Genomic DNA, 15,425 nt, shown 5'->3' on the forward strand with positions numbered 1-15,425 from the left:
GGACACGGGTTCCATCCCTGGCCTCGCTTAGTGGGTTAAGGATCCGGCGTTGCTGTGAGCTGTGGTGTAGGTCGCAGATGCAGCTCGGATCTGGCTGGGATCTGGCGTGGCTGTAGTGTAGGCTGGCAGCTGTAGCTCCGATTGAGCCCCTAGCCTGGGAACCTCCATATGCTGCCTGTGGCCCTAAAAAGACACAAGACAAAAAAGAATCAGAAGAGAACAGGGCTGACCGGATTCTTTTGAGCTCACTATTCATACTTCTTGCCTTTGCTCTTTTGCAGGTTTTTACAACTTCAATATAAATGAGGCTTTACGATAACGATTCAATATTCTGTGCCTAAGTTTTCATTTTCATAGAGTAGGCAGAATGTCAAATGTTACTGATTCTCATGATATCTAAATCAGGTTAGACAGACTGTTCTCTTGGTAGCTTTATTCTAAGAATAACTAAGTAAAATTGTTTCTTACATACCTCAAAAGGCCTTACACAGCCTTGCATTCGGTATTAAGAGGAACAGAACAATTTAAACCTGTTTTACTCAGTCACTAGCGTTTTAACCTTTTCATTTGTCTATTTTTATCACTAAAATTGGATTAACCTCACAGAAGGTAGTACAAGTAAGTCAATATTTTCCTGATGTTGGCTGGCAGATATTTGCCTCAAGAGTAATGTCCTGTAGACTAACTCAGTAGGTGAATGAGATGGGATTATGTTTCACAGATAAAAAAAGGAAATAACGTGATGATTATTACTTAAATTGGGAGAATCTATGCTTTTCCCTTAAAAAAAAAATTCCCAAGTATATACTGTTTTTATTACTGTACTTCTAACACTTAGATGTTCAAATTTATTTACATTAACTATATAACCCTGTCATTTATTAACAAGTTAAATATATCTGCTAAAGAACAACTTACAGTTTTATTCAGATTCAAGGGGCAGTGTGGGTTTACCATTTAGCTTCGTTATGCATTTTATTTTAATCACTGATTAGTTTTGAACTTAAAAAATTTTAGGGCTGTAAAACATACTTGGCTTGCCTCCAAAATAAAATATTTTCATTAAAATTCCAAGAATTGTTTATATTGCCCAGAGCAGTTCTTTGAATACACTCTGATGTTTAATCAAGCAATGATATATGCTTTTCAAGGTCATTTTTTGTTAGGATAGAGGGAAAGTCAGGAAAATTAATATTCCCAAATGCTGATGAAATTTAAAATTAAGTAATGGTATAAGTAGATTTTATTGTAGATCTGTAAATATCAAAAATTCACGTCATTATTTCTACTTCTTAAGAATAAGATTTTTATGGATGAGAAGAATGCTCACCAACTTCAGGTTATGGTTACTCAGGGAATGAAGAGAATGATTAGGAAGAGGTACAAATGGACTTTGATTTAATCCATAGTGCTTTATCTCTTTAATAAGATTTAAAAATCCAAAGCCAAAAAAAAAAAAAGATTTTAGAAACTGAAACAAATATAGATCTATTTACCTTTTTGAAAAGGTGATTCTTATGGAACAAAATTTTTAAGAAATATCTATTTGGCTTCTGAAGCATTTCTTCGCTTGGTGGGGAGAAAATAGTGGATTTACTTTCCTGTGTTTTGCTTAGCTTGATATATAAAAATTTGCACCTCCTTGATATTTGAGAGGTTAGTAGGAAGTAGAAAAAGTTAGTAGGGAGTCAAGAAGCATGATGAATTGGACTGTGAGATAACAGTATGGGCATGAAAAGAATTGAAGAAATATGTGCGTGGATAATTAATATCCAACTCTATAAGTGATACCATAATAATAAAAGCTTTTAGAAAGTGGATTTAACTAGGACTCCAAATCATACTTCTGAAGCTTCATCAGCGCCTGTTCCTCCTCAGGACAAAGATCCACAAACCTCACAGTGGCTCAAGATCCCTCACTTGCCCTTTGCCTTTTTCTCTAACGTCTCAGCTGCTCTCTCAGCTGAACCTAATTCTTCTACCACAGTCAACTCTTTTGTTTCCAAATGAGCCCTCAAGCCAGCCTCCCTCTGCCCTGTTCGCCTTACCTGGAGCATGCTCTCCTGTCTCAGCTACTGGGCCAAACTCTTCTCCTGTATCCTTCCCTCCACCCCAAGGCAGTTGGGTGCCTGTCTCTGTCCTTCTATAGCATGTCGCAGATTTTTGTTGCTATACTTTCCCCATAACACTGAAGTTCTTATGAGCTAGAAGGCAGGCTGTGGCTTAATCATCTCTGTTCCCAGACCCGGCATGCAGTAGGTGCTCCTTTGGAGCCAGTGAAGTGGCACACCTGCTTTTACTGTTTGAACGGAAAATGCTGCGGTCCTTCTTCCTGTCCACCAGAGGGTGCTGTGCAAAGAATATGCCCTCTTGAAAAATTAAAGTCATCGGATAACTTGCAGGGCAGCGTGAACTGTGAGAACTTTAGATAAATCAGAATTAACTTATTTCCATCTTTAGAGTTAAATTAAATCATTAGTCCAAGCCAATGACAACGTTCCTGACCCCAGAGAATAGCTGTATAGATCTGGCAGTTTTCCTAATCTTTTATGAGTGAAAATCTCAGATTATTTCTGCATTTTGGTGGCTCCCACAGTTCGATGCAGTTCCAATTGGAACTGATTTTTTTTTTTTTTTTTAGCAGATAAATTGGTCCTTTGGGTCCATATTCTGCTCATTCAATTGAGTTAAATTTACACATAACATTCAAAATATTTTATTCTAAATTATCTGATAAGAATCCAGTAAACATGTGGCTCAGGTCCCAGGTTGCTGTGGCTGTGGCGTAGGCTGGCAGCTGTAGCTTCCATTCGACCCCTAGCTTCACATGCCGCAAGTGCGGCCCTAAAAAAAAAAAAAATAAAATAAATAAATAAGACAAAAAGGAATACAGTAAACTTCAACCAGAAAACTACAAGCCAAAAAACCAATAATCTATAATTTCACTCGATGAGCCTAATATATTCCACATATATTATAATATATATGGGAAGACCGCCATCTTTATTCCCATTAAAATAAAACCACGAAGATTTTCTTTCATTCTTTTTTTTTTTTTCTTTTCTTTTTGACCTTGCCTGCAGCATGCGGAAATTCCCAGGCCAGGGAACTGAACCTGTGCCATGACAATGACCCAAACTACAGCAGTGACAAGGCTGAGTCCTTAACCTGCTGAGCTGCAGAGCAATTCCATCTTTTATTCTTAAATATTTTTTTAAAAATGCATTACTATTATTTTAACCCACAAAAGGATCTCTTTTTCTAATTCTTAGAAAACTGTTTTTCATGTTGTACATTTGTCACATGTCACAGGTTGCCTTGCCTTATCATTTAATCCAGTAGGTGATGTGTTCATGGATATTAGGATCCATGTTTTTTGTTTGTTTGTTTTTTTGCCTTTTTCTTGGGCCGCTCCCAAGGCATATGGAGGTTCCCAGGCTACGGGTCGAATCAGAGCTGTAGCCACCGCCCTACACCACAGCCACAGCAATGTGGGATCTGAGCTGTGTCTTCGACCTACACCACAGCTCATGACAGCGCCGGATCTTTAACCCACTGAGCAAGGCCAGGGATTGAACCCTCAACCTCGTGGTTCCTAGTCATATTTGTTAAACACTGAGCCATGATGGGAACTCCAGGATCCATGTCTTAATCTGCTATTTCCTTCTTAGAACCTAGCCCAGTGCTCAGTAACTGAGATGCTCAGTAAATACACACTGATGATTGAATGCATCTTTCGATCTTTACGTGGGGACTCTTTTTTTTTGCTATTTCTTGGGCCGCTCCCACGGCATGTGGAGGTTCCCAGGCTAGGGGTCGAATCGGAGCTGCAGCCAATGGCCTATGCCAGAGCCACAGCAACGCAGGATCCCAGCCGCATCTGCAACCTACACCACAGCTCACGGCAACGCCGGATCCTTAACCCACTGAGCAAGGGCAGGGACCGAACCCGCAACCTCATGGTTCCTAGTCGGATTCGTTAACCACTGTGCCATGACGGGAACTCCATACGTGGGGACTCTGGACTTCTTGTAGCCTCCATCTGTTCTGCTCTCGTCCCCTTGCCTTCCTCCAGCATGATTTACAGCCAGATTCCTAGGACGGTGCAGCCTAACCCCTTTCCAGGTTTCCCTTGCTGCTACTGCCTCGGTACCATAGAGTAGGTCCTGAACTGCTGCTTCACGAGTTGCCTTCTCCCTACATCTTCCACAGGACACCAAGCTTTATGGCCCTTTGCTTCTATTCTGTAGTGAAGCAGAAAGGTAAACTTTTCCAATAAAGCTCTTTTCAATATTTAACAAGACATTTAATTGTGCATATCTTTACATCTATTTCTCAAGGAAAAGCAAAGCTGATGAGTTATTTTCCAGATTCCTTAATTTCCTTTTCCATTTTTTTCCCTAACTTTCTAGCAGGTTTTGTACTGGTTAGATCACAAAGTAACCAAGATTGTGCTGATTAGCTATTGGGAAGTAAGAGAAATTGATCTTAGTTCAAGTCAACATTTTTGTAATAATACCTATTATGTACAAAAACCATAGGTGTTATGGAAAATGTGAAAGTGAACAAGGTAAACAAGCCTGAGTTCTAGGGAAAAGGATGGCAAACTTGCCCCAATAATCATAGTGTTGGTCAGATACTGTAAGTATATGCTGATACAAAGAGACTGCTTGCTTATTTATTTATTTATTTATTTTTTAGGGCTGCACTCAAGGCATATGGAAGTTCCTAGGCTAGGGGTCGAATCGGAGCCATAGCTGCCAGCCACCGCCACAGTAATGATGGATCCGAGCCACATCTGCAACCTACACCACAGCTTATGAGGCGCGAGGTCAGGGATTGAACCGGTATCCTCATGGATCCTAGTTGAGTTCGTTACTGCTGAGCCATGGCGGGAACTCCCTAAAGAGACTGCTTTATAAGAAAGACAAGAGGGAAGTAGGTTTAACCATCAGGGAAGTCTTTCACAAAGGACTTGGCCCTGCAGGAGAAGGGCAGAAAGGACACTGTGGTTGTAGCTTTGTTTATTTTCAAACTTTGACTCTAGTAAAATTTTCTATAATGATCTTTTCTCCCTTATAAAAAGGCGTGTTGGAAGACCACTGGGTAATTACAACACTTTTATTTACAGATGATTGATATATTAGTTGCTTCTTGATTAATAATGACCTTGCCTTCATATATTTGTTTCTGGACATAGCTCCCCCCCCCTTTTTTTTTGGTATTTATTTTATTTTATTTTTTAAATTATTTCCCATTACAATTTTTTTTTCTACTGTGCAGCATGGTGACCCAGTTACTCATACATATACACATTCTATTTTCTCACATGATCATACTCCATCACAAGTGACTAGACATAGTTCCCAGTGCTACCCAGCAGGATCTGATTGCTAATCCCTTTAAATAGTATCATGCATTAAGTGTGGCAACCATGTTTGATAAAAAATTAGATAATAAAAGACGACTAGCTTCTATAGGCTATGCTCTCCCTCTAATGCAATTTAATATATGGTTTATCTTCTCTCTGCTTTTAGGCAGCCTGGATTTTAAAAGCACGGGCACTAACTGAAATGGTGTACATAGATGAAATTGATGTCCATCAGGAAGGAATTGCAGAAATGGTACTGGACGAAAATGCTATTGCTCAGGTTCCACGTAAGTATTGGTTTTTTGGTTAAGTAAATGAAGTGCCGTTAGGATTAGGAATTCTTTCTCTAGATACGTTTTATTTTTATTTTTAAATTAAAAAAATTTTTTTTATTTTTTGCCATTTCTTGGGCCGCTCCCATGGCATATGGAGGTTCCCAGGCTAGGGGTCTAATCAGAGCTGCAGCCGCCAGCCTACGCCACAGCCACAGCAACGCCAGATCCAAGCCATGTCTGCGACCTATACCACAGCTCACGGCAATGCGGGATCCTCAACCCACTGAGCAAGGCCAGGGATCAAACCCACAACCTCATGGTTCCTAGTTGGATTTGTTAACCACGATGGGAACTCCTAGATACTTTCTAATAATAAAAATAAGACATTATATGCATGAAACATGTATAAACATGAAACAGTATTACCTCAAGTAGATAATCTCTATTCTGTCTTATAGTACAAAGGCACAATTCAGTTATATTATCTTGTATAATAGACCGATGTGTAACTTTTTCAATAGGAGCTCTATTTAAAAAATTTTTATAAAAATGCCTTCTATCTGAACGGCTTATCTAATGTATCAAAAGATTGTTCATCCGAGAGTCTAAACACGGAAAGCATCCAAACAACAGAAGTGTTCTAAAAAGATTTTTTAAAAAACGATAATTTGAAAACATCTCTTCATCGTAATAGTTGCAGATGATTTGCTCTAATGCTTGATGTGAGGTCATGGCGTGAGATGCTGGTCTGCGACAATGAGGATTGTCACAGTGGCCTGGTCCCAGCTTGCAGGTGCACTAGCGTGAATGCTGTTGGATGGTTACCATAACATATGGTGGTCTTGCTGGTAATTTCTTCGTCATGACAGTTACAAGTCATGTATATATGTTTTGAAGGTAGTAGCTGTTTTAATGCTACGATGGGAATTGAGGGGAAAAAAAATATGTGTTTCACATTAAAAATGTCTTTTTTCCCCTATCATTTTGCTCTTTTGGAGTTAAAATATCTAAATTCTAGATATTGGGGGTAAATAATCTTTTATTGGGAGAAGTTTGTATGGAAAAAATAAATTATGAACATAAAACTGTCCTTTTAATGTGATGGCGCTTTGGAGCCTGCCTGTCTTGAGTGTGAATGCTGGCTTTACTAACTGGTTGACCTGTTCACTTAACTCTCTAAGCCTCTGCTCAAGGGATTAATACTACCTACCTTACAGAATTAGTATGAAGGTTAGTGTGGTAGCATAAGTAACAAGACAGGTACTCAATAAATATTGGTCTCAAACATGTTTCCTTAAGATATGGTTTCTGTTTGTAATGTCTTTTTTTACCAGGCCAGCAGCTTTGTGCAAATTGCATTAGCTGACAGTTTATACAAAAATTGAATTTGCCATCTCATCTCATAGGTCCTGGAACATCTTTGAAACTCCCTGGAACTAATCAGACAGGAGGGCCTAGTCCAGCTGTCAGGTCTGTGCAGTATGCTCCTCTTTCATGCCCTCTGCCACTGTGTATTGACCAGACTGTAGGAGAATCTTCCTTTATTGACCTTCTCTGTATTTTAACAATTTACAATCATCACAGGCCCATCACTCAAGCTGGAAGACCCATCACAGGTTTCCTTAGACCTAGCACACAAAGTGGAAGGCCAGGGACGATGGAACAGGCCATCAGGACACCCAGAACTGCCTACACAGCCCGCCCTATCACCAGCTCATCTGGAAGATTTGTCAGGCTGGGAACGGTACATTCTGTCAGCTTTACCATAGCCTTGTATGACCGAAGTAATTTCTGTCACATTACATCATTTTTTACTACTGTTAGAGCAGAGAATTATATGGAAGATTTGGGAAGTGATTCTTTTTACTTGCGTTGGCTTTATAATTTTATGCACCTTAAATTTGCCTTATGTTTCAAGAGAAGGTTTCAGATTTCTTGTTCTATCATTTTTTCCCCATAGGCTTCCATGCTTACCAGTCCTGATGGACCTTTTATAAATTTATCTAGGCTGAATTTAGCAAAATATGCCCAGAAACCCAAATTGGCAAAGGTATGTACTTTAAAGTTATGTTATGAAGTAGTGTTAGAAGTATTATCATAATAACATTGCAGAAAATGGATGAAAATTTGTGAAGGAAAGACCTTGTCTTGATTAAAATGGAAATGTTTAATTACTCTAATATGTAAAATAATCTCTTAGTACTGAGTTAAGGAAAGTCAGTCAGAAATAAAATATATATGTTCTTTCCTGAGAAAGAACAGCAATTTATAACAAAGAAAGCACATATGCAGCACAGTCTTTAGGTAATGAAGCTTCTGGGGGGTGGTTTGTATGGGTGTGTGTTTTTTTTCTTTCTCAGCTTGGACTATTCTCAGAAAAATCATTTTCGATCCTTGTAGGATTTTAGGACAGTCAAAGAGAGGCTAAAAACTATGTGCTCTTTCTAATTAGTAATTAATCCCTCAGCATATGGAGGTTCCCAGGGTAGCAGTCGAATTGAAGCTGTAACTGCTGGCCTATACCACAGCCACAGCGTCGCCAGATCTGAGCCGTGTGTGCGACCTACACCACAGCTCATGGCAACGCTGGATCCTTAACCCACTGAGCGAGGCCAGGGATTAGATCTGAATGCTCATGGATGCTAGTCGGATTTGTTTCCTCTGAGCCATGATGGGAACTTCCTTAACCACTCAAAGATTAAATGCTCCTTTAAATTGAAGAGAAAGTGAGAGTGAGAGAAAGAGAGAGAGTGCTGGGGATGGGGTGGGGAGAGAAAGGAGAGTGTCCATGACTTCTCAGTACAGAAAAATTTGGAGATGAGTGTGGAATATTTTAGAGCCAGGAGCAGTTATCGTCTGGAAACTGGTGTAAGCCTAGCTCAGGTTTTTAGCTGTAGTCTCTGTGAATTCTGGGCATGAGGGCTGACCTCATTCCTATTATCAGTTCTACTGGTGTTTAGCATATTTACTAAATATTAAACACTCTAGGGAAAATGAGAAAGGACACTAGCTATGCAGACTTGAGATTTAGATCAGAAAAAGAAATGCCAGTTGGTGAATGGGGAATCAGACTGTGATAATGCCAGTGATGTTTTTCTTAATTTCTTATTTGACAGCAATTCAGTCAACTTTATTTAGCAGAATCATAAAGTGTTACTGATTTCCTTTTCCTTTATGAAGACTATCTGGTTCCCTATCTTTTTAGACCATTTACTTGAGGTGACTGAATGGTACTTGATACATGTGCTATTTTCTCTCTTTCTTTAAAAAAATTTTTTTTCTTTTTTTCATTTCTTTTTATTCTATCTTTTTTTTTTTTTTTTTTCCCCTCTGCCTCACTTGCAGCATATGGAAGTTCCTGGGCCAGGGCTTGAATTGGAGCAGCAACTACAGGCCTACACCACAGGTATAGCAACGCCAGATCCAAGCCGCATTGACGACCTATACCACAGCTTGTGGCAGTGCCAGATCCTTAACCCACTGAATGAGGCATCCTCACAGAAACAGTGTTGGGTCCTTAACCCGCCGAGCCACAGTGGAAACTCCCTGTGCTGTTTTCTAACCAGGGAGTGCTGTCAATGGAGGCGTTTCTCTCAGTCAAATTAAGATGCTTCCAGAACAGCCTGGGCCTATAGTACTAGATTTAAATTGAACTGGATTTTGCACTTTCTTAGTGTTTTGTAGAAATGATGCCAGGTTTCTCTACCTTTGGTCCCCAACTTGCCTTGACTTATCAGGAACCATTTCTAATATTGGCATATTGCTTGGGGTAGCTGATAACTCCTTGACACTGTCTTAGGTGTTGTAACATCCTTTTTGTGGCAGTGGTAACACCAACTGTTCTCATAATCTTTTTTTTTTTTTTTTTTAAATACAATGGAACAAATGGAGGATTAGGACTTACTTTTTAAAGAGGACCTTATTCCAATTTCTTTTTTCCTTTTTTTGGTTGCCTCCAAGTCTTCTTTGTCAATAACCTGGATATCAGGGTGCTGGCCTCTTTGAAAGCGTAAAATAATGGTATTATGGACAAACCTAGTACCACCAAGAGGTAGTTCAGTAAATGAGCTGAGTGAAGTATTAGAATAATGGGTCTCAGTCCTGGCTGCTCAAAGAGGCATCTGCACATTAAGCAAAAGAACACCCCACTTTATAGTTAAACTCTACTTTGTTTCAGAAAGAACTTCCAGATTTTCTCATGTCTAAAGTGTCATTATTAATATCATAGTCACTGCATAATACAAGCAGTTTATGATGGTGCTAAAGTTGGTTTTCATTTGTCTCGTTCTAATAAAGTAGTATATATAATATGAAAAAAAAGTTGAATTATTTGAGTTTTCCAGTTTGTATTCTCTAAAAAGTAGGAATCAGTTATAAGTAGCCTTATTTTAAAATGAGTGTGACAAATGATGGACAGATCCTTTAGTTATAAATCCCAGGTGCTTTAGAGTACTCTGTTATTTTGGTTCAATGCAGCTGCTGTCAAAATGGCCTTTGAGTTTTGATATAATAGAGCGCTTTTGTTAAAATAAAAACCTCACATATTTTTTGCATTTTTTTCTTCACAGGCTTTGTTTGAGTATATCTTTCATCATGAAAATGATGTTAAGACTGTAAGTTTTGAATTTGTGCTTGTTTTTTAATTGTAATTTTTCTAACTTTGGGGATTTAGATTTGGAAATGTTCTATATCTTACCTATTAAACAGGTGGAATTATTAAAGATTGGAGAATTACTAATACTTTCAAGTCCATTGTCTGTTTCAATAGGAAAATTAGTATAACTATGGAAGTATAGCTGTAGAAGTAGTAAGGCTTCTGCTTGATCCATAATTAGATCTACAAGATATAGATAATTGAGAATGTTGCATAATATGTTTGTGTTAAAGTTTATTTTTTGACTATTAGGTTAGCATTGTTGATCCATTTTTTTCCCCCTTTGGTCCATGTAATGATTATGGGTTTATTAATATATATATTTTGGGTTTCTTTGTAGAGTGCCCCATTGCCTGCCTTTAACATTTTATGATAGAAAATTTCAAACATGCAAGTAGAGACTATAATGAGCCCCTATCAGCCATCACCCTGCTTCACTAGTAATCAATGATCAGTCATCTAGGTAGCCTCTTAACAGAGAGTTTTAAGATTATATGCATATGACTTCTCATTTGTGTCAGTTTTTACATGCTAATATGCAAGTGAGCAGTAACTTCACAGATTTTGTCAAATCAAATGTAGTTAATTAATTCTGCAATGTCTAATGGTAGTATTTTCTGTCATTTTCCTATTCAAGGAGAAAGCCTTGTATCTTTAAAGTGTTCAGGAAGACAAAGACAATGTTGTGATAATTTCTGCTGTACAACAGTGACTCAGTGATACCTATACACACATCCATTCCTTTTCAGATTCTTTTCCCATATAGATTATCACAGAATATTGGGTAGAGTTCCCTGTGCTATTCAGCAATTCCCTGTTGGCCAGTGATTCCATATACCACTGTGTGCATAGGCCAATCCCAGACCCCCAATCCATCCCTTCCCCCGCTTGTCCCCTATGGTAACCATAAGTTTGTTTTTAAAATCTGTGAGTCTGTTTCTGTTCTGCATGTAAGTTCATGTGTATCCTCTGTTTTAGATCTTACATATAAGTGATATCATATGATGTTTGTCTTTCTCTGTTTGACTTACTTCATTTAGTAGGATAATCTCTAGGTCCATCCATGCTGCTGCAGATGGCATTATTTCATTCTTTTTAATGGCTGAGTAATATTCCATGGCATATATGTACCACATCTTCTTTATCCATTCATCTGTTGATGGACATTTAGATTGCTTCCATGTCTTGGCTGTTGTGAATGGTGCTGCAGTGAACATTGGGGTTCATGTATCTTTTTGGATTATGGTTTTCTCCAGATAGATGTCCAAGAGTGGAATTGCTAGACCGTATAATAGATCTATGTTTAGTTTTTTGAGGAACCTGCATACTGTTTTCCATAGTGGTTGCAACAATTTACATTCCCACCAACAGTGTGTCATACCACCCTGTTCGTGCCCAATCTCTTCTGATTAGGTTATTCTTTCTTTCTTTCTTTTTTAGGTTACTCTTTAAACACATAACTATTGAGTACCTGTGTATTGGTGCTACGATAGGTGCTAGTATATTGAGAGGGACAGGTGGATGCCTCTTATCTGTTTTCTGTTATTGGCCTGCCACATTATAGTTCTGTAATGGATCAGACTGTTCCATTAAAATGCCATTTTAGACTTTACCACAAATGTTATCTAAATGGAAGAAAGATTTAATTAATGAGCACAAAGCATGTCTTTGTATACCTTTTCTATATTTTGCAACTTTAGCTGGAAAAAGGAAAAAAGAATTCTGCTTTTCGAAAAAGCTGAAGAAATCAGAAGTGCTTTTGTGCTATTTACTTTGGGTGGCCTCTGGATTTCCTTGTAAATATACTATTTCACACAAATAAAGAGAATATTGGAGACAAAACATAAGTAGTATTTAAGTGTTAAGAAAGAATAAAATTGATCTTCCAGAAGTTCCTGTTGTGGCTCAGTGGAAGCAAACCTGACTAGGATCCACGAGGATGTGGGTTTGATCCCTGGCCTCACTCAGTGGGTTAAGGATCCGGTATGGCTATGAGCTGTGGTGTAGGTCGAAGAGGCAGCTCAGATCCCGTGTTGCTGTGGCTGTGGTGTAGACCGGTAGCTACAGCTCTGACCCCCAGGCTGGGAACTCCATATGCCACACATGTGGCCCTAAAAAGCAAAAAAAGAAAAAGAAAAAAAAAAGAAAAAATTGATCTTCTATGGAAAACTGTATTTCTCTCTTTGAGTTAATACTTTTCTCCTTTGTTGGGGAGGGCAATATTGACACAACTGAAGTGGCATGTAGGTTGGTGGTTCTACCAAGACAAATATGGAGGACCCTGTACATCCTGTACATGGGACAACTATAGCGAATGCTCTGAAGTGGTATTTAAATGTCAAAAAAAATAAAGTTATTCTATGGAAAAATGTATTTCTGCCTTTGAATTCTTAATAACTCGCTTCCTTCCTCTCTCTCTTTGAAGCAATATTGGCAGTAGTGACAAAACTGATGTGCATTGGGTTGGAGATTCTGGAATCTTTATTTCCATATGCTCTTTAATTTTATCATGCTGAAATTGTCTCAACTCTAGTAATAGTAATCGGATGACTGTTTTTTTGAACTTCAGTATTTGGAGCACTATTTTTTTTTTGCCAATTCTTGGGCCGCTCCCTCGGCATATGGAGGTTCCCCGGCCTACACCAGAGCCATAGCAACACGGGATCTGAGCCGCGTCTGCAACCTACACCACAGCTCACAGCAACGTCTGATCCTTAACCCACTGAGGAAGGCCGGGGATCGAAGCCGCAACCTCATGGTTCCTAGTCGGATTCATTAACCACTGAGCCATGATGGGAACTCCTGGAGCACTATTACTTAGGAAAGTCACTGGGACACTCAGTTGGACACAAACATTATGTTGTTTAGATCTGCGAGGGTTCCCTGTTCTTATGGACTTTTATGAACTTATGCCTTTTATTTATGATATTCTAGGTCTTTATTAATATGTAGATATTGGATTAATTAAATTATTCAAATATCTTTAAAGTGTATAGTTATTTATTTTAAAAAACTAGTAAAGACTTTAAAGAAATATGGATCATCTGTCACTTCATTAAAATTTTTAAATGTTAATAGCTTTAAATTATGAATCTTATTACTATGACCGTTTTGTTTGGTCTTTAATTTTTTTTTTTTTAATCTTTTTAAGGCGGTAACTTCAGCATATGGAGATTCCCCAGGCTAGGTGTTGAACTGGAGCTGTAGTTGTCAGCTTATACCACAGCCACAGTAATGCAGGATCCGAGCTGCATCTGCGACCTACATCACAGCTTATGGCAATGCTGGATCCTTAACCCACTGAGTGAGGCCAGGGATCAAACCTGCATCCTCATGGATGCTAGTCAGTTTCGTTTCCCCTGAGCCATGGTGGGGACTCCATGGTTCTTAAGGTATTTTCAACATAAATCAGAGGTAAAGAATAGAATTAGTTTAGTCAGCAAATAATTTTTTTTTGTTTGTTTGTTTTTTTGCTTTTTTAGGGCCAACCCATAGCATATGGAAGTTCCCCGGGTAGGGGCTGAATCAGAACTGCAACTGCTGGCCTACTCCACAGCCACAGCAATGCAGGATCCCAGCCACATCTGCAACCTACACCACAGCTCACAGCAACGCCAGATCCTTAACCCACTGAGGAGGCCAGGGACTGAACCCGCGTCCTCAAGGATACTAATCAGTTTTGTTACCGCTGAGCCATGATGGCAACTCCCTAATTCTTGAGGGCCTCTTAAGAGCACAGCAACATTCCTGAACAAAAGAGTTGTGTAAGAAGTGGGTGCTTATCCTCAGGGAGTTTAGGGTCCATTTGAAATTGTCACAAATGGTTATGTCTAGTGCAGCCCTAGTCTTCAAGTATGTAATTTTTTTCTTACTGTTTTTTACTACATGAGTAGTTCATATTCATTTTCCTAATTGGTTTAGCATAAATATATGGGTCCTACAGAGGAACAGTACCTGAAAGCAGCAGCCTGTAATAAGCACTGAATCTAATCTTGGAAAATTAGAATATGTAAAAAATATTGTCAAATGACATATTTTTCTGAAAAATAGGTCTATTATATTAAACATGAAAGTGAGTATGATCTATTTGCTGATCTTTTAAAAGATTAAGTTAAAATTAATATATTCAGATATTTATAATATATTCCTGAGCTGAGCTGATTGAAATATGGCTGGCTTTCTGGCATTTCCAGAGATAATGGTAATTGAAATTATTCTTTTTTATTCATTTTTTGCTTCCACTTTTACCTCTGGCTTGGGGAAAAGGAAAAGAAAAATCAGCATATGAATGTAGTATGTGGCTTGTTTTTAATTTCCATAGCTTTCAAGTAGAGATGTTGATTTTTCAAGTCCATTAGAACCTCAGCATGGTGACAGCATCCCTTTATAAATAGTTTGCATATTTAGAGGTCTCCCCTGGAGTGAGGAAAGATGGGGAGCACAGGAAAGTTATTAATTTTGCAGTAGGAGATTCCAGGAACTCTTCTGGCATTCATTTCAGAAAAGAGTTAATATTAAGAAATGGACAGTAATATGGGATGCATTCTGAGATAACAACTGAAAAATTTAAGAGTTACTTTAACTGAGCTGTTGGATATTGTGATTATATTAACACTGACTAAAGAATAAAAGGTTTTCAACCTTAGGAGAAAGAATAGTAAGTATTTTGAAAAGACTGCTTTTTCAATTTAATAAGCTGAGTTTTTATTCACCAGATCTTTATGAGCTTCAGATTTCTGAGAGCTTTAAATTTGTATGAAGATAAATTTGCTTTCCTCTTTGCCCAAATGGTTTCCACTGTTTTTGGTATAGAATCCTCATTCCTAATTAGATATCTCTTGCCTGATCTTAAATAATCACTAGAATGAACAAGCCAGAAAAAATTAGAGAGAAAGGGATAAACACATGTAAAATATGAAAGCAATTAAGATCCTTTTCAGTCGGCTGGCAAAGGCAAGTTTGACCTTTAGAATTACTGAAATGCAAGGTGATGACAGAATAATGGAACAACGGTTGTTAAAGATCCAGTTACCCAAGTGGCCCAGCTTCTTTCATTCTTCTTCAGGATCCTGATTTCAAACCAAGTTCTCTCTGCATCCTTGATCTTTCTCTTTTTCTCCACATC

At 38.3% G+C, this 15,425-nt stretch overlaps 1 protein-coding gene across 2 annotated transcripts in view; it reads left to right on the forward strand.

Annotated features, from left to right (window-relative positions):
• Window positions 1–15,425, forward strand: part of TTC8 (tetratricopeptide repeat domain 8) — a 52,271-nt gene that overhangs the window by 11,918 nt on the left and 24,928 nt on the right. For both annotated transcript variants that reach the window (XM_001927081.6, XM_005666374.3), the window contains exons 2-6: window positions 5,538–5,658; window positions 7,053–7,116; window positions 7,231–7,390; window positions 7,607–7,696; window positions 10,215–10,259. In XM_001927081.6, coding sequence (XP_001927116.2) covers window positions 5,538–5,658; window positions 7,053–7,116; window positions 7,231–7,390; window positions 7,607–7,696; window positions 10,215–10,259 — 480 coding nt within the window. The remainder of the gene's footprint in view (window positions 1–5,537; window positions 5,659–7,052; window positions 7,117–7,230; window positions 7,391–7,606; window positions 7,697–10,214; window positions 10,260–15,425) is intronic.

This window comes from Sus scrofa, chromosome 7 (genome assembly GCF_000003025.6).
Source record: "Sus scrofa isolate TJ Tabasco breed Duroc chromosome 7, Sscrofa11.1, whole genome shotgun sequence".
Classification (NCBI taxonomy): Eukaryota; Metazoa; Chordata; class Mammalia; order Artiodactyla; family Suidae; genus Sus; species Sus scrofa.